Source organism: Miniopterus schreibersii (genome assembly GCF_964146895.1).
Source record: "Miniopterus schreibersii genome assembly, chromosome: 16".
NCBI classification, from domain to species: Eukaryota; Metazoa; Chordata; class Mammalia; order Chiroptera; family Miniopteridae; genus Miniopterus; species Miniopterus schreibersii.
This window is the reverse complement of record NC_138116.1, coordinates 18,385,170-18,405,136: the sequence shown is the minus strand read 5'-3', so window position 1 is coordinate 18,405,136 and position 19,967 is coordinate 18,385,170. Positions and strand designations below refer to the sequence as shown.

General features: G+C 54.7%; 2 protein-coding genes across 6 annotated transcripts; one reads left to right on the top strand and one right to left on the bottom strand.

Annotated features, from left to right (window-relative positions):
* Positions 1 to 4,394: 4,394 nt before the first annotated feature.
* SGCA (sarcoglycan alpha) lies at positions 4,395 to 14,278 on the top strand. 5 transcript variants are annotated; one of them, XM_081162436.1, is made up of 10 exons: positions 4,395 to 4,468; positions 5,310 to 5,429; positions 5,533 to 5,687; positions 5,860 to 5,932; positions 6,249 to 6,447; positions 7,703 to 7,865; positions 8,817 to 8,932; positions 9,134 to 9,160; positions 13,615 to 13,807; positions 14,078 to 14,278. In XM_081162436.1, exons 1-9 carry the CDS (start codon positions 4,432 to 4,434, stop codon positions 13,793 to 13,795), a joined length of 1,071 nt encoding a protein of 356 aa, XP_081018562.1. In that variant the 5' UTR covers positions 4,395 to 4,431; the 3' UTR covers positions 13,796 to 13,807; positions 14,078 to 14,278. The 5 variants fall into 5 exon arrangements, with proteins under 5 accessions (XP_081018562.1, XP_081018561.1, XP_081018564.1 ...); XM_081162435.1 differs by having other exon boundaries at positions 8,724 to 8,932; XM_081162434.1 differs by having other exon boundaries at positions 4,414 to 4,569; positions 8,724 to 8,932.
* LOC308569047 (histone H1.9-like) lies at positions 9,748 to 12,865 on the bottom strand. Its single transcript, XM_081162439.1, has one exon. It carries the CDS (start codon positions 10,364 to 10,366, stop codon positions 9,821 to 9,823), a length of 546 nt encoding a protein of 181 aa, XP_081018565.1. The 5' UTR covers positions 10,367 to 12,865; the 3' UTR covers positions 9,748 to 9,820.
* Positions 14,279 to 19,967: the final 5,689 nt, after the last annotated feature.

Genomic DNA, 19,967 nt, shown 5'->3' with positions numbered 1-19,967 from the left:
GGCTCTGGGCCTCACGTCCACAGGCCTTGCTGTACAGACTACTGTGCTGTGGGACCTCGGGCACCCCCCCACCCCCCTCTTCTCTGTAAACTAAAAAGTTGGCCAGGGATGGCCTCGGGCATTCTCAGACTCATGACTGATGGCTTTGGCCGGTCACGGGGCCCAAGGAACCCCTTCGAGGGCTGAAGAACACTAATAAGAAGGGAGGATTCTAGGTACATTTAGGTCCTCAGGCTGGTGCCCCCTAATGTCATCGGTGGGGGTGAGCGGAGAAATACAGAAATGTCCTTGGAGTCGGAGGGTTGGCCCAGATGACGGGGAGGCCGGGGGGGAGGGGGAATCGTGTCCAGCACCCGGCCCCCAGGCGGGTTCTCCTCCCCGTTTGGAAGAACATCCTCTGGCCCCGGAGGGGGAGGTCGAGGTCCCGCTAGAGGCGCGGGTCCCCTCCTCCGTCGCTCCCGCTACTCGCCATTCTCAGCACGCCCCTCTGCCGCGCATCCCCAACCCCGGGCGGGGCGCGCCGCCGCCACCCGAATTCTTCACCCCCACCCCCGCACCCCCCTCGACCCCAATGTTGCGCAGGCGCAGGTCCGGGCTGGTGCCTCGAACGCGCCCTCTGGCGGCGAGCTGACAGATCTCAGCCTTTGTTGTGGCTCTGGGGGCAGCGTAGAGGCTGGCGGAGAAAGAGGTGGGTGGAGTCTGGGAAGCAGATGCGACAATCAGATCACTGTGACGAGAATCCCTTTCCTTTGTCCCTTCTGAAACAGCATATCATGCCTCGTTTTAGATGCAGACGAAGAAAATATGGCCATCAGAGATCAAGAGACAGGTGCATAGAGATGGAAGTGGGATGAGACAGTTGGGGAGACGATACATTCATTCAATTACATTCATTCATTCATTCATTCATTCATTCATTCATTCATTCATTCAGCAAACATTCACTGAGATGGGGAGAGACAGGTACAAAGGACCAGAGGGATTAAACTGAGACACTGAGGGGCCAAGATCTGGCAGAAAGCTGGGAGACAGGTGCAGGTGGCAAAGTAGCAGGGACAGAGGACCAGCTAGCTAAGGGTCCGGCTAGCCTTGTGGGGACAAAGCTGAGAGAGACGGAGAGGCAGAGACCTGACCTCCAGTCCCCGAGATGGATGTTCCAACTGGTGAGGACCAAATCTGGACTCAAGATGGGACAACTTAGTACCCGGAGGGATTGAAACAGTCGAATACGTTTAAAGCCATAAATTCATAATTATACTACTAATTTTAAAAAGCTAATTGGTCACAGTTCAGAGGATGCTAGAGAAGCAACTCATTATTTGAAAATTGGTAAATACAGGAATAGAGTCAAGCATTTTTCCTGTCTTTCCTATATGAGCTGCATATCACTCAATAACCAAATAGTACGTGAAGGGTAGTTTTTCTGTCTAGAATTATTCCAGCTAATAAAGGAAAGTGATTGAATTTGAATACCACAGTTTTGTAAAAATAAATAAAAACGAGCAGATGGAGGAGGTACTGAGAACAATGGCTGCTGTGCCTTTGGGTGGAAGAAACAACATTAGCACCTATGAAGTGGTCTTGCCAAAGAAAATGGAACTACACCTGATCAAGACTCTTGACCCAATTACATTTTATGAGAAATAAAAATGTACAGGAAATGAAACTTACAAGAAGTACAGAGGTCAGAGGAACGTGTGAGAGAACACGGTAGAGATGCAATCAGCAAAACCCAGACTGTGGAAAATTACACAACAAATAACCTGGTTCCCTCAAGGAAAAAGAGAGAGAGAGAGAGTTGGAATGGGAACCTATAGATTTAAAGAGATTTAAAAGAGGCCTGTCAATCAGTTGTAGTGTGTGTGCCTTGTTTGAACCACAATTCAAACAAATATATTGTAAAAACAAACCGAAAACAAACAAAAACAAACAAGAAGACATTTATAAGAAATTGGAAATTGGAACTCTATAGATCGGGTATTAAGGAATTATTAACTTTAAGGTCTAATCATGTGATTAGGTGTAATAATTGTGATTATGTTTAAAAAATTATCCTCTCCCAAAGATACATACTGATATATTGATACAGGCAATTAAATAGGGGAAACTGGGAGGGGAATAGATGAAATCAGACTGGCCATGAGTTGATGACGATTGAAGCTGGGTGATGGACAGATGGGGCTCATTATATGATCCTGTGTATTTGTTTTATTCAAAAATGTCTAAAATATGTTTAAAGAGGCTGTGACCCTTCTCCCTACCTATAGGCCCCAAGGAATAGAAGGCGCTGAGTGTTATAAAGCAGGTTGCAATCCAAACAGCTCTGGGATGGGTAGGTCCCCTGCTGGGCCAGAGGAGACTTTCGGGGGACTTCCAGCTGGTCCCTGGCACAGTCCCTGGTTTGGGGAGGGGAAGAAGGATCAGTAAGGGAGGCTGGCTTCTTTGGGCCTGATGGCACTGGGTTCCGGCAGTGCCACCTTAAGACAGCTGAGAGTATGAGAGGGTGGCTCCAAAAATAACAGAGGAGGGAGGGGGGCGTCACATGGTGCTGCTGAGGGGTTGAGGCCTGGGCAGCTGGCCAGGCTCTGGCACCTCTGCCTGCTCCCCCAGAGCCCTCTCACTCTCTCTTTGCCTGCAGAACCTTTTTTCCCTCTTGCCCTCCATCTCTGAGAAGGCAGAGAGGTGCCAAGGTGACTCTGGGACAAATGCCACCCTGCCTGAGAGTCTGAGTGGACGCTGACTCTAGAATTTGCTGGCTCTCTTGGGATAGGTGGGACAGTCAGGAGGGAAGAGAGAGGAAAGGACAAGGGCTAAGTCACCTCCTCACACACACCCTAATCTACAGGCCAACACCTGCCCCTGCAGGCCCTACCCAGTGCAGGTCCCAGATATCCTTGCCTGGGGCATTTTCCAGGGTGAGGCGACAACGCCCTTTGTCTGAGGCCAGGAGGGATGCTCACACAGGCACCAAGAATTTTGAAACCCTGGCACCCTTCTCAGGGCATTTGGGGAGCATACACCTCTGCCTGCTCTGAGTGGGAAGCCCCCAGGAGGAAGGGTACCCCATTCATACCTGCACTAGGTCCTTTGGCACAGAAGGAAGGGGTAGGGTGCCATGGATTGAGTCAGAACTGGGCTGAGTGCTTTACATGTACTCAGCTGCTCAGTAGTGTGGCCTTGGGGAAGCTATACATGCCTTGTGCCTCAGTTTTCTCATCTGTAAACGGGGACAACAATAATACTCACCTCATGGAACTGCTGTGAAAGGGAATGAGTTACTCTATGTAAATCTATGTCAAACCTTCAACATGTAGCAGGCCGGGCTTAGTTGTCATTACCGACCAGCGGGCAAACCCCACAGGCCAGGAGTCTGCTCACTTCTGCATCCTCAGCGCCTGCTACATGGCAGGTGCTTCTTTAACATGTGCCAAACTCATGATGCTGTGGATGCTTCACAAGGGCACCGAGAGGCGAGCACTGTTCTTGCCAGTTTGCAGTTGTGGAAACAAAGCCCAGAGGGCAGCTGACTCTTCCACGGCGACATCTGCCATAATGGTCAAGGTGGATCCATGTCTAGGCCTATAGGCCTCTAAGTCTGTGTCCCTCTCCCCTGTCTCCTCCTGGTTGGTCCTGTCCAGGCCTCTCTCTCTCTTCAGATCTGGGGTGCACGCTGGAGATGCTTAGTCTAAGGATGAGAGCTGGGTGAGCCGGCACCCTCATGTGCTCTTGAGGAAGCTGTCACCTAGCCTCCGATACCTACTAGCTGCCAGGACCTGGACCAGGCCCAGGGGTCCAAAGATATGATCCTAGTTCACCCCAAAAGCTGTGTGGTTGGGCTGTCACCGAGGCTAAGGGCCCTCCAGCTGGCCTAGGGAAGGACAGAGGTTTAGGGAGAAGAGGAAGCCTGTGCTGAGTCTGGAAAGGTGAGTGGAAGTTGGCCTGATGGCCGAGGGCAGGAAGGGAACTCTGGGCAGAGGGCACAGCTTGGGCAGACTTAGGAGAGCATGTCAGGTTGGAGGGCAGAATGAGGCTGGGCAGAGCCCGGGGTGTGTGTGTGTGTGTGTGTGTGTGTGTGTGTGTGGTGGAGGCAGAGGAGGGAATTCTAGGCAGGGTGGTCAGGTACGGGAAGGGCCTGCAGGTCGTCCGCAGCTGGGGAACTCAGGGTAGTGGGAGCCAGTCTGGTTTTCGAGGGGCACCGTGGTTGTCAGACTGGTGGTGGAAAACATACTCTGGCCACCGGGAGGGGGTGATTGAAGGAAACTCGCCATGTGAGGAGGGTGTCCACCCTGACCCAGTGCCTGCTCTGGGTGGGGAGGGGGAGGGCTCCGCTGGCTGAATCAGGGCCCAGCTGCTGGAGACACCTCCCTGTCCCCCCCCACCCCCCCCCCGCTCCTGTCTCTGTCACTCACTGGCAGCCAGGCTGGGGCAGCCATGGCAGCAGCGCTGATCTGGATTCCTCTCCTTGCGGGCAAGTTGGGGCCTTCTTCAGGGAGAGGCCCGGGAGGAGGGGCTGGGATTTAGCCGTGATGACACAGAAGCAGAGGAATCTCCTCCGGGAGGGTTCTTGGGGTGAGGCGGGGTCAGGAGGACTTTGGGGTGTCAATGCTGTTGCTGGTGGGGGAATCCAGGGGACTGGGGCTGCGAGCGGGGCCCTGGGATGTGGGCCCTGGTAGCTCTGAGGGGTGGTGTCCTAGGCCGGGATGGGCCTGAGAGTTGTGGGCCTTTTAATGGGCTGACTGGCTGGCTTCACTCTAGGCCCGGGCTAAATCTGGCCCTAGGAGAGTGTGGGGCCTGCTGGATCCCTTTTGCTCAGCTCTTGTTAGCCTCTAGCGGGGCCCCGTTCCCCTGTATATTAGGGGAGGTGGGTGAGGGTCCCAGAATGGCTACCTTCCTCCTCCAAAGGTTCCTTCCCTCTCCTCCACCCCTCCAAGCACCTAGACATTCAGCATGGGGTTCTTTTCTAAGTGCCCTCACCACACACACACACACACACACACACACACACACACCACCCCTCCCACCAAACATTAGTCTTTGCCCACTGTGAGCCCCACCAGGGGCCCCAACTGAGGAGCAGGGAGCTCCATGAATTCAAACCGACCTAAGCTCTGGGTCTCGTCACTGATTAAAGTGTGTGGCACCACCAGCACCCTACTCTATCCTTTCCTGGGAGCTAGCAAAGGAGCCCTCTCCTCTCACACACTTTTCCTGGTCCCTTTGGGGCACCAGGGACATGGTGGGGAAAGGGAGCATATCCTATGTCCTGGACTGAGGCTGAGACCAGTTTGGGGGCTGTGGGGTCCCCACAGGTCTCCTGGCAGGGTTGGGGGGCACTGAGACCCAGCAGACCACCCTACACCCAGCCGTGGGCCGTTTGTTCGTGCATACCCTGGACCGTGAAACCTTCCTGCGCCTTCCTGAGCACGTGGGTGAGAGGGGCCTCATGGGCACTAGGGTGGGTTGGGGATGCCTGGCCCAAGGCTGGTGAAGGCTCCTGTCATGTCTCCAATCCCCTCTCTTCCCTTCCACCAGCTGTCCCACCCACTGTCCCTGTCACCTACCACGCCCACCTCCAGGGACACCCAGACCTGCCTCGGTGGCTCCGTTATACCCAGCGCAGCCCCCAACACCCTGGCTTTCTCTATGGTAGCCCCACCCCAGGAGATCGTGGACGCCAGGTCATTGAGGTACCAGCAGGGACCCCAGGGGGCTGTGTGACATGTGGGTGCTTGTTCATGTTCATTTACATTATTTACATGCCTCTAATTTGGTAATAGCTCAGTCCTTCCCCACCAGGCCCCAGCTGCACCGCTTTTCTCCCCTAACCCCAGCTCTAGGCCCTCTTCCTGTCCCCTGCAGGTCATAGCCTACAACCGGGACAGCTTCGACACCACCCGGCAGAGGCTGGTGCTGTTGATTGGGGACCCAGAAGGTACTTCCTACTCTGCCCCACCCCCACCCCACCAACACCAGTCTTGGGGGATCTCCCCTGGAAGGAGGTGTGTGGAAGGAAAGACTTGGGAGTAGTGGGGAGCAGGGCATCCTGAAATGCCTCTGGAGTTTTATCCTTGGCTGCTCTGCTGGCAGTCTGAGGGTGTTGGGGAAGGGCGTTTGGGGCCTGTGATGTATGGGTTAAGGAGGAAGGAAGGAGTCTGAGGAGATACAGGGAGGAGCCTGGGTTGGGGGAGGCTTGGAAAGGACCTCTGCAGGGCTGAGTGCAGCCTGAGGTGCCAACCTGGTCCTTCCAGGCCCCCTGCTGCCATACCAGGCTGAGTTCCTGGTGCGCAGCCATGACGTGGAGGAGGTGCTGCCCTCGACGCCTGCCAGCCGCTTCCTCACAGCCTTGGGGGGCCTCTGGGAGCCAGTAGAGCTCCAGCTGCTCAACATCACCTCCGCCTTGGACCGTGGGGGACGGGTACCCCTTCCCATTGAGGGCCGCAAGGAAGGGTAGGCATGCACCCCCTGAGGGCTTCCTGGAGGAGGAGGCAGTTTGCCTTCTGTCTGGGTGGTAGACGTAGAACATAGGTCTCCCTAATTTCTGGTTGGGGCTTTACCCACCTTTGTGCCCCCTCACCACCGTTCTACATAGTTTCCCCATAAACATCTTTGCCACAAGCATTTTTGCTGCAAACATTTTTTTCCTGCATAACTAATTGCCCATGAGGCAATTTTGCCATAAAAGATAAAAGAACAAAAAAATAACAGAGGGACATTAAAAGGGACATAATGAAACAAAAAATTAATAACAAAATAAAAGACTTTACTGCCAAAAATGAAAATACATTGTTTTTGGAGTTTTCGTTCATAGTATTATTATTATTATTATTATTATTATTATTATTATTTTGCTTGCTGATTAGTCTCGTTCAGCATCACATTATTTTTCTGTTCCACTAAAATTTCTTCCTTAATTAAGAGAGGTATCAGTTTCTGCCAAAGAATCAATGACTAATGTGCTTGAAGGCTTGTGAGTTGGTGGCCACCTCTTTTGTATTTGCATACCTTGGTACACTTTTGGTTTTGACAGGTGGGGAGGATGACTGTACTCACCGAAAGATTTGCAAAATGAGATGTGATCATTTTCTAGTAGGGCATGAAATCTGGTTTTGCACATACCTTTGCAGCCTGGCTCTACAGGTAGCTGTTACCACCCGCTATTTTCAAACCACCATGTCTCCTTAGCACTGTATAGACCATTATGAGGGTTAAGGGTCATATAAAAATGGGAGTTCTGGGAGAACTTTGTCAATGGAGAAATGAAACCAAACTGACAAAATACATTGTCTGCTAGAGTCAACCAAACAGTCAAGCAGTCAAATTGCCTTACGGTCCATTAGTTATGCAGAGAACATGCATGTGGCAAAGACGTTTACTAGGAGACTTTGGACACCCCTCACCAGGCCCATCTGCACCTCCCAGCTTTACTCCACCGTCCACTTCCCTCTGGTCACCCCCTCATCTCTCCCTTGCCCTTCCTGCACCCAAACCCTTGTTACCCTGAACTCCAGCTTCCTATGCCCACAAGGACATACAAGGTCCATCCTTTAAAGGACATCCATGGAGGGATAAGGCCCCCAGAAGACCTGGTTGCTCTGTGTACTATCACCATAACCCCAGACTTCAGGGTGGCCCTGTAACCCCCAAATCTCCAGTGCTCAGTGACCCTCCCAATTTGCTGACAGTGGCTTCTATCTGGGCCCAGGGTATACATCAAGGTGGGCTCTGCCTCACCCTTCTCCACCTGCCTGAAGATGGTGGCATCTCCCGACAGCCATGCTCGCTGTGCCCAGGGCCAGCCTCCACTTCTATCCTGCTATGACACCTTGGCACCTCACTTCCGAGTTGACTGGTGCAATGTGTCCCTGGTGAGGAGGCACCCTGACTCCGGGGTGGGGATGGGGCATGGCCCCCATCACAGTTGGCTCCCTCCTCCCTTCCCATCCCAGTCTCTGTGTTCTGTATCTTTCTCTGGTTATCCTGGCCCCCCCTCCCTGCCCCCCAAAGTTCCACCTTCTAACACAAGAGGGCGGCAGAGTCCATAACCCAGAGATCTCTGGTTCCCAAAGTCCCAGAATAATCACTCTCACAATGAGGGAAACTCTTTCCCCAGGGAGGGCCTCTGTGTGACAGCTCTGCCTGCTTCCTTCTAAGGTGTCACAGAGTAAATCTGCCTGTGGCAAGGAACAGATAGTTCCCACCCACCACTGTTCTTTGGTGGTTAAGTAGAGGTATCTAAGGTCCCTAGCGTGCTCTGTTCTTGTGACTAGACCAACAGCGCAGCCAGAGGTACTCAGCAACATTCAGGAGCACTTGCTATGCGCTGGGCACCATACATTCAACCTTTCTTATTCTTACAGCCACCCCAGGAGACAGGTGCCACTATTAGCATTCCAACTTTACAGGTTGGGAAACTGAGGCACCTAGAAGTAAATCATCGCCGCCAAGCGCTTGTCTGAGTCAGGATTCAAACACAGGCAGTTGGACCCTAGAGCTGTGCTCTAACCATTCTATGGTCCTGCCTCTCTGAGAATTACTCTCCTGGCTCCTAGTCTAGTGCTTGTCCTGCTGGGTCGCTGGAGCTGGGGAAGGCAGATAGGAGGAAACCCTGTGGTTTCATGGGGCAGTAGGTAGTGGTGCCCCGGAATCCCTGCCCTGTTCCCCCTGGGGAGAGGTCTCTGTGTCCAGCCAGCTGCTCCTGGGTCAGCCCTGGGCTCTCTGAGCAGGTTGATAAGTCAGTGCCAGAGCCCGCAGACGAGGTGCCCACTCCAGGCGATGGGATCCTGGAGCGTGATCCCTTCTTCTGCCCACCCACTGAGGCTACAGCCCGAGACTTCCTGACCGATGCACTGGTCACCCTCTTGGTGCCTCTGCTGGTGGCCCTGCTGCTCACCCTGCTGCTGGCCTACGTCATGTGCTGCCGGCGGGAAGGACGGTGAGCCTAGGGGTAGGGAGGGCACTGTGGTTGGTGCTCAGTCGTGGGACTCCCTGTGGCACCTGTACTGCGTGGGGACCCAGACCCCCTCAGGGAGTGGGGTACTCAGCCAGGAGAGGAGAGGGGGCCCCTTTCTGGGTGACTCAGAGCCTGGGAGGGGGGTGTGGATAACAGTGAATCCCTTCCCCTGCTTTTCCACAGGCTGAAGAGAGACCTGGCCACCTCTGAGTGAGTAAGGGAAAGCTGGGGGCTGGGTGGGAGCCCCTTACCCTGGCAAGCTGGACCATCCCACCTGCATGAGCAGCATAAATAAACGAGATTATGCTGAGATGATGAGGCCACCCTTGGCCTCTGAAGCCCAGCCTTGGGTGGGTTGGATGCTGGGCCTGACCTATCCTGGCCTGGCTTTCTGATTTTTCGGGTCTCCATGGAAGAGTCTGATGTGGGCTGGGACAGGGGAGGGGACTTGGCCAGGCTTGGGAGATCTGCTGCCACCCTGGGGGAACAGGTTGGAGAAGCAGCTCTAGAGACCTTCAACACACTCGCACCCACACGCACTTCCCTGTGAGTCAGGCACTTGGGCTCCAGGCTGGGTGCTGTCACACAGCTACTGTGACCCCTTCCGGCCTTGGTTGCTATGGTGAGGTTGGACTAGCTGCTGCTTGTGAATGCTTTCAATCCCCCCAGCCCTTCCCCAATCCATCTCACCCTTACTTGGCCCAGGTTTCCCCCACCCATGGCCTTACCCCTCCCCATGCCCCAGCCCCCTCCCACTCGCTTGAATCCCAAAGATTCCAGGAGGCAGGTGTTAAATAAGGCTCCTTTTATTCCCATGCTCTGAGCCTTTGGCGGGCCTGGCCCCTCTGCTTGCTTCCTGGGCCAGCCTCATTAATTGCGGGGGCACTTGGCCACCCTGCGAGCTCCCTTGATTAGCTGCTTGTGCCCCTGTTTGGAGCTCAACAGAAACCTGCGCTGCCCAGACCGCTGCTGCCTAGACCGGTGCTGCCCAAACTGTCGGCGCTGCTTCTGCTGCCCCTGTCTCTTGGTCTCAAACTTGAAATTGGAGGCTTGCTTCTTGCTCATGCGGAAGGCGTCCAAGGTCCCCTTGCTGGCCACCTGCCTGAGCATGCCCTTGTCCACCAGCCCCTTGAGCACTTTCTCGAAACGCCAGTTGTTGCGGGTCATGTTGTAGCCTGTGGTGGTGAGAGCCTTCTTCAGGGTGGCCAGGGACACACGATTGCGTGTCCCCTTGTCCGCCATGACCTCCAGGATCACCTTGGATATGCTGGGCTTCTTGTAGGCAGTGGGGCAGGCGAGGCGCCCAGTCTCGCTCCTGCTGGGGACTCCCGACACACTGGCCTGCGGGCCTGCACCCGTGGCGGTGTTGGAGGCCGAGGCCGAAGATGCGGGTGGCATCGAAGTGTCTTTCTGCATCTCTTCCTGGGGTGGGTTAAGGGAACTGGGTGCGAGGACCTCCAGGATGGCAGCTGGAAATCTCCACTGGGTCGCTCCTTGGTGGGTGAGGTACGTCTTAGTTTCTGTTTCTCTCAGAGGCTCCCTCCTAGGGCTCTGGCCCAAGCCTTCCGCTGGGTGGCCAGGAGGACCGAGGATGATCACCCACGGCTGGTCTCAGCAGACTTGTGCCTCTGGTGCAGGGGGTGGCAAGGTTATCTCTGTGGTGACCTCATAGGGGTATTGTGAGGCCACCAGAATCCTGTGAGGGTCACAGTGGCCCGGCTGTTCCCTCTTGGGAGGGGCAGACAGGAGGTGCCAGACAGTGTGGGCTGGGAAGAAGGGCTGTGGACATGTATATGTGTGAGCGCCCTCGACTTCAGGGTGTTCTGAGACCCCAGTTTTAAATCCACCAGTTTGACCCCACTGTCTCGACCCACTGGGTTGAGAAATACAAACATTTTAGAATCAGAATTATACCATTATTTAGGGATTTTTATGGGGAATAAATTTCCAGAGTGAGTAGAAGGATTCCCTGATCTACCTACATTGATTCAATTCCTTGATCAACTTGCTATACAAAGCAATGAAGACCCTGGGTTTTTTTTCTTTCTATTTTCCTTTTATTTGATAGATTTTTCCCCCCATGGAGATCAGTGATTTTCTCCATCAGTCTCACAAGGGAGATGTTATTCCTCAATTTCTTTTGGCCTGAGCCAAGTTTCATCCATGTGTCTTCTGCCATCGTGATCGTGGATATTCTCTTCTGACCAGTTATTTCCACCACGTCCTGCCTTCCATGGTCAGTTTTGTAGCTCTGATGGTGTCAGGACTATCTGCTTCCCCCACCAGTTTTGAATCAATAACTGATTTTACCATTTGCAATATTAGCCCTTGTGGGTTTGGATTTTCTGTTGATTTATTTCTACAAAATCCTTTTTCCCCCCTCTTGTTCAGTGACTACCGCTTTTCAAATTATCCACAAATTGTGACTATGCTGCCTGCTTTCACCTATGTCAGATTCACTGGGTGGAAAGTCCTGCAGTCTTGGTGACCGTCCCCCAGTCTTGGTGACCGTCCCCCGTGGTCCATGTGCCAGAGCAGGGCTCCAGGGGCTGTGTGCTTGGTGGTGGAGTGTGTGCCTGTGTGTGTGCGTATGCGAGTGTGTGTGTGTAGGAAGCCTGCCTGTTTGTTTCTCCATCTGCCCAAGTGCTGATGTGGAAGGACTGTGGGGAAAAGCACCTCGGCTCTGGCTTCTGCTCCTGCTCTGGAAAAACATCCCCAGAACATTTTTCCACCTGTGTGTGTTGCCAGAGTAATGAGGCCCAGATGTGGCGCTGGGAGTGGGGAGGGGGCCCATTAACTAAGGCCCTTCCCCCTAAGGGGCATTACCTGCCTGGCTGCCTCCAGCCCTCAGCAGCCACACACTTCTTGCTTTCTTGCTCCCTTTCTCCCTCAGCCTCCCCTTTCCTGGGAACGGAAAATTGTGTTTTGGACAACTCTGCTTGCCAAATTCCAGACTCAAGAGCTCATTTTGGCCCTCCCCTAGCCTTAGAGGGTGACTCCACCTCCTCCCGGAGACCAGACAACACTGTGTCCTACTCCCCCGCCCCCCCCCCCCCAGGCTTGTGGCCGAGTCAGCAGGAAGCTGACCATCCTTCCTGGAGTCTAGTCTGTCAGGCTCTAGCTGGAGTCTGTGCCCTAATCCAGGCTTGGACATGAATGGGGACCACTTGTCCACCCCCAGTTGATCCATAACCTAGTGGCAGGTAGGGTTGCTTCAGGCCTACCTGGGGACCCACTCCTTTAAGAAAACCAATTCTTATTGTTTGTAATGAAAAGTCTGGGCTGTCTGTCTGACCTGGCAACCAGGTAGTCTGGGGAAATGTGTCCAGACTGGGCCCCATAAATATGGGTGGGTTTGTATAGAAGGAATTAGAGTCATCCCTTTTCTGAAGGCCAAGTTCATCAGACCTCCCTACACTGGAGGCCAAGTGGACTTACCATAAGAAACTAACACCAGTGATAATAATAGTAACTGAAGGCTTCCCATAGTAATAGCTACCACTTGCTGCATGCTGACCAGGAGACATTCTAAGTGTTTTTCCTGTATTAACTCATTTAATTCATATAACAATTGCATTGCAGTTGAAGAAATGGTGGCACAGAGAGGTTAAGTAACTTGCACAAGGTCACACAGCCAGTAAGTAGTGGAACTCGCATTCAAACCCAAAGCAAGTCTTCATGCTTAACCATGGTGCTGCCCATCTTCTCAGAATGAACTAAAGCTTGCCCCTGGACAGCAGAAAGCAAGCCCATGGGAACGTCAAACGAGAATGAGGCTGAGCCTTCTGAGGAGAAACGAGCCAGGACTCTAGAAGGACTGCCCAAAGGGTGTGGCCATCTGCTCACTCAGGCCTGTTGGGGGTGGAGCGGCACAGACCTCAGAGAGCCTTGGTTTGAAACAAAGACAGGGAGACAAGAAGCAGTGTCTGGAGCTAGTCAGTGATGGCTAGGGTGGGCTGGGGAGGGGTCAAGGTACAAAGGGAGAGGAGGACAGGTCTGAGGAACCGAAAGATGACCCGGTCTTTGCCTGGCAGGACATGGAGAAAGAGCTTGGTCGAAAGCTAGAAGGTGGGAAAAGGTGGAGGGTGTAGGTTTGCCAGACTCAGGCAGGGATAGGGAGGGGAGGAGAATTGAGTGTTCAGTGGTGGGAGAGAGTATTAGGGAAGGGAACTGAGCCCTAGAAGGGTCCTAGAGGGTCATCAGAATATAAAAAGAGAAAATAAAGCCCAGTAAATGCTGGCTCCTGGAAATATATATCCACTGTGGGTATTTATTCATGTCTTAGCATCTTGAGAGCTCTTACCACATGCCAGGCACTTTCTAAACACTCATTTAGTCCCACAACAATCCTAAGAGGAAGGCTCTATTATTAGCCCCATTTTACAGTTGAGGAAACTGAGACACAGAGTGGTTAAGCAACTTGTGAAGGACATATAGCTTTGAATTCAGGCTGTCTGCACCCAGAGCCCATGTCTCAGTCACTGGCACTGAGCTGGCCCCGTAGAACGTCCTGTTTGCCCTCCCTCCACCCATCCTGTATGTGTGTCTCCCCTACACAGCAGGTAGGGAAGACTGTAGGGTGGCTCAGAGGCAATGCCAGGTTGAACTCCAAAGTTGGGAGACTGACTCCCAGAGCCTATGACTCTGCGGTTCTGTGCCCCCAGCATCCAGATGGTCCACCACTGCACCATCCGTGGGAACACAGAGGAGCTGCGCCACATGGCAGCTAGCCGAGAGGTACCCAGGCCACTCTCCACCCTGCCCATGTTCAACGTGCGCACAGGCGAGCGGCTGCCTCCCCAAGTGGACAGCGCCCAGGTGCCCCTCATCCTGGACCAGCACTGAGGGCTCGTCCAGGTAGGTCCAGCTGGGCAGCGCCAGCCTTATTTCTGGGAACATGGTGACCTCTGTCTCCAGTCTGGGGCAGGTGATGGGGGATGGGGAGTTCAAAGGAGGGACACACAGACCTGTCCACCCCACTGAGGCAGCAGTGAGGGGTTGCTTAGCAGCGCCAGAGCTATGCCCCTCAATGCCAAGCACTGGGGGTCAGAGTGTCAGGGTGGGGAAGGCAGGAGAACCAGGGCCTGGACCTTACAGCCCCACTCTCTCTTCCCTCCACTGTTCCAGCTCCAGCCTTGGCCCTGTCTTCACTTCTCCCCCAACTCGCAGAGCAACCACCACCCGGGGCCACGTCCTTCCTCCTGATTCTGGTTCCTGGTCTGATGGACTCCAGGCTTGGAGCAAGCAGAGAGATGGAGGTGGGGTGGGGTGAGGGTGTCTGGGGTCAGGACCCCCAAAATAAACACCTGCAGCCCTGCCAATCTATTGCTGCCAGTGCCTTCTTCTCGGCAGCCTCTCCCTGCCCCTCATTGCCTCGGGGCCAATGGGGTAGGTGACCAAGTGGAAGAGCCCCCAGTCTGATGGTGGTGGTTCCTGGCCAAGGATCCCTGAGGAGGGCTGAGTCTCTGAATACTGTGTCCCGGTGTTCAGAAATGGATAGGCAAGGGGGTCACAAGGGCCCCCAAATTGTCCTTGGACCCCCTTCTCTTTTGTCTCACTCCTCAGAATCCCTACCTTCAAAATATGTCCTGAATCCTTCCCCTTCTCACGGCCTGCACTTTCCAGTCCTGTGTTAGTATCTCGCTCCTGGACCCCAGCAACCGCCTCCCCTTGTCTTCCCTGCCTCTTCCCTGCCTTGCCAGTCTCATCTCCAACAGCAGCTGGACCCATCCTTTAAAAGAAAAAGTCAGGGGGTCTTGCCCTGTGCTCTCAACTCTGTGCTGGTGCAGGACCTGTCCACTTCTCTGCCCTCAGCACCCCACCCTCCCTTCGCTTGCCAGCTCCAGCCACACTGCCTCCTAACACACTCTGCGGTTCCCTCCGCCAGGAACCCAGAGTCCCCCCAGTCCACACAACTCCCTCCTCATTGCAAATGTCAGATCCTCAGACAGGCTGTCCCCCTCTGGAGAGAGCCCTCTCTGGCCCAGCCTCTGGAGCAGAAGAGCTGTTCTATATGGCGCCTTGTTGGGGTCCTAAGCTCCAGGAGGGTTGGAATCTGCGTGCATGCACACAGTAGGCACTCTAGAAAGATGTTCTGAAGGAATGAAGGTCTGAGTTGCTCCTCGCTGGGCAGAGGGTGAGCAAAACCATTGCTAAAGCTTCTATCATTGTGTTCTGGCACCCTCCCTGCTGGGCATCCCATAGCCATTAGTTAGCTAATCCCATAAGCATCTGCGGAGGCTGGCTGGGGCTGTGTCTGCACCGTGTGTGCTCAATAGGCATCTGTTGACTGAACAGTTCTTTGGGTGTCCACCCCCAAGCACATGGGCTCTCTGGCAAGCAGGTGCCTCTGACTTCTTATTGGAAATTTCCTCTTTTTCCCGGGGCCCCTCATCTGGCCCAGACCAGGAGCTGCACAGAGTCTGCCCAGATTGAAGCAGCAGGCCAGTGCCCTGGGGCAGCTCTTCCTTGAATCCTGCCCATTGAGGAGGGGGCTGCCCTCCGTGCTCCCACCTTGGGCCTCTGCCCTCTTTCTGTGCCAGCTGGGACCGGAAGAGTTCGAGGCCAACCCCTCACTTCCCTGCTCTGCCTTGGGATCTTGGCAGCGCCTCTTCCCTGCTCAAGAAGCACACGGGAGCCTGGCTGCCGGCCTGGGAGGAAGTGGCCCAGACAAGTAGCTGGGAGGATGGCGTGACTGCATAGGACACTGGGCTGTGCCTGGTCAACTCGCACGCAAGCCCAGCCACCCTGGCAGCACAGGGGAGGGCACAGGTACACTCAGCACCCCTCAACTTACTGAGGGGTAAGATTCCATTGGGCAGTCATCCCCTCCCTGCCCTTCCCTCCACAGCCCAAGACAAATAGCCACAGTGTCCCCCCATCTCCACCATGAGACTCAACCTCACACCTTGCTCCACCCTTGGCTCCTGCAATCCCTCAGCTGGCACTGCCCACAGGACCCAGTGAGTGGCCTCCACCTTCATCCTGAACAGAGCCCCCACATGTGGCCTGACTCTAGACGTTTCCTCACCGCCTCTCAACCAGAGAGGAGGAATCCTGCCAGACGTGGCGACGTGGGGCACCGCCCATGGTTGGCCTCAGCCCTCACAGGCACCCTTCTCTTTTATCTTGAAACACACACACTTCATCTCACAGAGAGCGCCTTGGTGTATTTGGTGGGGTTTGGGGTCAAAAGGAGCAGGAATCGAATTCCAGCTCTGACACATAGTTTACTCCTAGACATTAATCATCGCTGCCTCTGGCCCATGCGAGAATTTGTGAGGGTCTGGCGAATGCCTGGCACCTGGCAGCTCCCGAACATGGAGACATTATTACACATAAGCCCTCACACGATCACCGTAAAACCAGAGGTCCGTGGGGTCTCCCTACCCCCTAAGGCTCAAGTCAAGTGGGTTCAATTTCTATTCTGCACCCTGTGACAAATTCAAGCTCTTCCTTGAGTTTGGGGTGGAGACTGAAATCCTCCTGCTCCTGCTGCCCCGCGCTGGGCTGTCTGATAGAGCAGCCGCTGGCCACCTGCGGCCACCGAGCATTTGAAATGTGGCCCATCCAAACTGAGATGGCCTGCAAATGTAATGCAAACGATAATATTGGGGGATATATTGGGTTAAATAAAATCTATGATTAAAATTAACTTCACCTGTTTCTTTTTATAGTTTTATTAGGGCTGCTGGGAAATTATAATTACTTACATGGCTCGCATTATATTTTTATTGGGCAGCGTGGGTTTCATGGCTCTTCCTTTATCTCCACTTCAAATTGACCCAAACCTACAACTCAGCCCCTCCCCTTGCTTCCTCCAGGACACTTGCTCACACCAGGCCTCTGTGTGTGCACCAGTTTTCCAAAGCCTTGCGGAGCGGGAGGGGGTTCCCCACAGCGGTGAAGTCACCTACAACTTGATTATGTGGCCTCCCTGTTCTAAAATGTGCTTTCCTCACCACTCCATCCCATCTTTCTCTCCCTCCCACTGTCTTACGCAAAGAAAACCCCACTTTTTCCAGCACCCGCGTGCACCAAACTCACCTCCCTCGGGCCTTGCCAGGTGCGTCGCCTGCAGACCACGGAAGTCTCCGAGTGTGCGATGGTCCGATTGCCCTCCTAGACAAAGGCCAGCCTTCTCCCAGGCTCTTGCCCCTTGGTCCCTGGACATCGCTCAGCCTTACTTGGTTCCCTCCGGGGCACACACCAGGGAGGAGACACAGAGACACTAGCGATCCACTGGCCCTAGGGCTTCAGGATGGTGGTCTTCCCCCATGCCCAGCCTCTCCTAATTTCCCCCACACTCCTCCCTGTTCCTCCTCATCAACAGGCAGACCCTCCTATGCCCTGTCACACCTACGCATTCACGTCCCCAATGCTAGACCTATGCGGGCTCCGTGCATACAGGGTCTCTTCTGCGGCCGTGCGTGTGGGAAAGCTGTCCCCACATTCACACACCCCTCAGCCATTCCCAACACACCCGCACGCACCTAGGGCCCCTGTGGACACAGCCGCATTGCTCAGGGCGGGTGGGCACCCAAGAGTGAGACTCACTCTCACCCACACGGGGACGGCTGGCTGCATGCTCTCACTCACTCCCGCACGCAGGGCCACCACGCAGCCACCTCCTGGGGGGTCTCAGCTGCCCCACGCCCCCCCCCGTCCCACACACTCCATGTGCCCCTCACCTGAAGCTCCTACACTCCAGCTGGGAAGCCCCCTCCCAAGCTCCCCTTTTCTAAACCTCACCCGGCTCCGTCCAGGAAAGTCTTGGAGGCACCTGGAAAGCTGAGGGCTGAGCAGCTGGGGCAAAAAGGAGGGAAAATCGCCACATTTCAGCTATAGAAAATCCTGCCAGGAGACGGGCTCACCTCACCGAAGGGACCCAGGATGCTGAGAGAGCAGAAAAAATGAAACATCCAAACAAAGCCTCTTTCTTTTCTAGAATTTTCCATCTGGATCTGACTGAAAAATCATCCACAGGAAGGTGGCCCATCTCCTGGCAGAGAAGCAGAGGTGAGTCCCTGGGAGCAGCATTGGGAAGGAGGGCGCTGTGCCACCACTCGGGGGACAGCAGGGTCTGGGGGAGCGGTCTGCGCGGCTCTATTTAGGGCAGCTGTGATGTCAGCAGGAAGGAGGGCTTGGGCTGGGAATGCGGGACAATGGTCCCTTTGTCCCCCTCCTCTCCGGTGCTGCACACACTGAAACCGCAGCCTGGCCTCACACCACGTGATGCAGGCACGGAGCTGCACGGTGGGGCACTGCCACCACCACGGCCCTGACATTCAGGGTCGCTGCAAGTAGCTACTAAAGTCAATTACAGGTAAATGCAATTTAAAATTGAGTTGCTCAGCTGCTCTGTCCACATGTCGAGTGCTCCACAGCCACGCGTTGCTATGGCCACAGTGTGGACGGTCCGGATGGGGTGCGCGTCCGTCGTTGCAGAAAGCACTAGCCTGGGGCCTTCCATCGCCGCCTGCTCCCACTCGTGGGTGCTTGGCTTGCTCTTCCTCTCACACTTGCCCACTCATGTTCAGGAAGGTGCACACAGCTCCACACCCTCAGCTAGAAGGCCCTCCTTGCTCTCTCCTCTCTCTTTAGTCTTCCAATATCCATGCCCAGCCTCTGTGCCAGCCCCGGGCCTTGGCGCTTGGCCTCTGGCCTCAGTCCGCTGCTCGTGGCCTGGTGAAAACAGCACAGCGTACAACGACAGCACTGTCCGGCATCAAGGCTAAGATGAATTTTGTAGACATGGAGGGCTCTGGAAAGTCAGAGGGGGCAAACTGAGCCTGGGCTGGGCATGAGAACGAGGGGACTTGAGACATTTGAGCATGGCCTGGGGGGAGGGGCGAGCAAAAGCAGAGATAAAGGAAGCCACTTCCAGAAGAGCAAGAGGCCTAAAGAAAGGCCTGGAAGTGGGAAGTGGGGTGCATATGCAGGAATTTTGACCACCCGTTTTGGCTGGTGTACAGGTGTGGGCAGGGAGGGGACAGGAAGAATGCCCAGGTACATAGAGGCCAGGTAGAGCCTTGAATACCAGGCTTGGGGTGATGCTTCTGGATCTCCCAGGAGGCAGGTGGGGAAGGGGTGAGACGGCCAAGGGTCCCAGGGGCCAGAAGTCCAGATAGATGGGGGCTGCCGAGGGAGGTGCCAGCAGGATTTCCAATTGATCGGTCTGTCACTAGGTCACCAAGTAACTTGCATATGAATAAGCCTTCCTTTTCTTGCCAAGATTTCTCACCCTCTCTAGACTAATTCCCTTTTACACTGTCCTGATTGAGGCAGAAGTGCTAATGATGAATTATTCAAGGCCCTAATGAATCGCCATGACTACTTAATGACAGCAGGGGCCTGAGGATTGCAGAGGATGGCACTGCAGACTTTTTCATGTCTCTGGAGACCTGTGGGAGGAACATGGGCCTTTCCTGCCTTTGAGCTTTAGGCCTTAAGACCTTGGGTGGGAGGTGGGGTGTGGGAAGTGGGGACAACTGTCAACTTCTCCCTGTCTCCAGGTCTCTAGGCACCTGGTCTGCACCAGACTTCTGACTCTCTGGATCCTCTGTGTCCCCACTGACTGCACACTGCTGTCCCCCTTCCCTGAGAGTGGGGAGCTGACCAGTCACCTTCCCCCTGGGGGCCTCAGGGTCTCAGGCAGGCAGGGAGGGGGCCAACAGAGGGGAAGGGAAAAGGGGCGGGGGTGGGGAGAGGCAGTAGAAAGAGGCAAGGATTTTTAAAAGGAGAAGGAGAAGGCAGGGGCAGGAGCTGGGCAAAAAGACCTCTCCAGGCCACCCCACAGCCTGCCCCACACCCAGGGGGTCCCATGTTTCGAGGACTTAGAAGGCCAAGAGGGATCCAGTACATGCTCAACAGGGTCAGTCCTGTCACCTTCCAAGTGGCACCCTGTAAATGCCTTGACTGCACCTCCCGGGCCCCTGGGCAGACTCCTTCCTTCCTTCCTTACCCCGGAGCCCTGGATCTCGAGCAGGAGGCATCCTGCTCCAGGTCTCCTCACAGC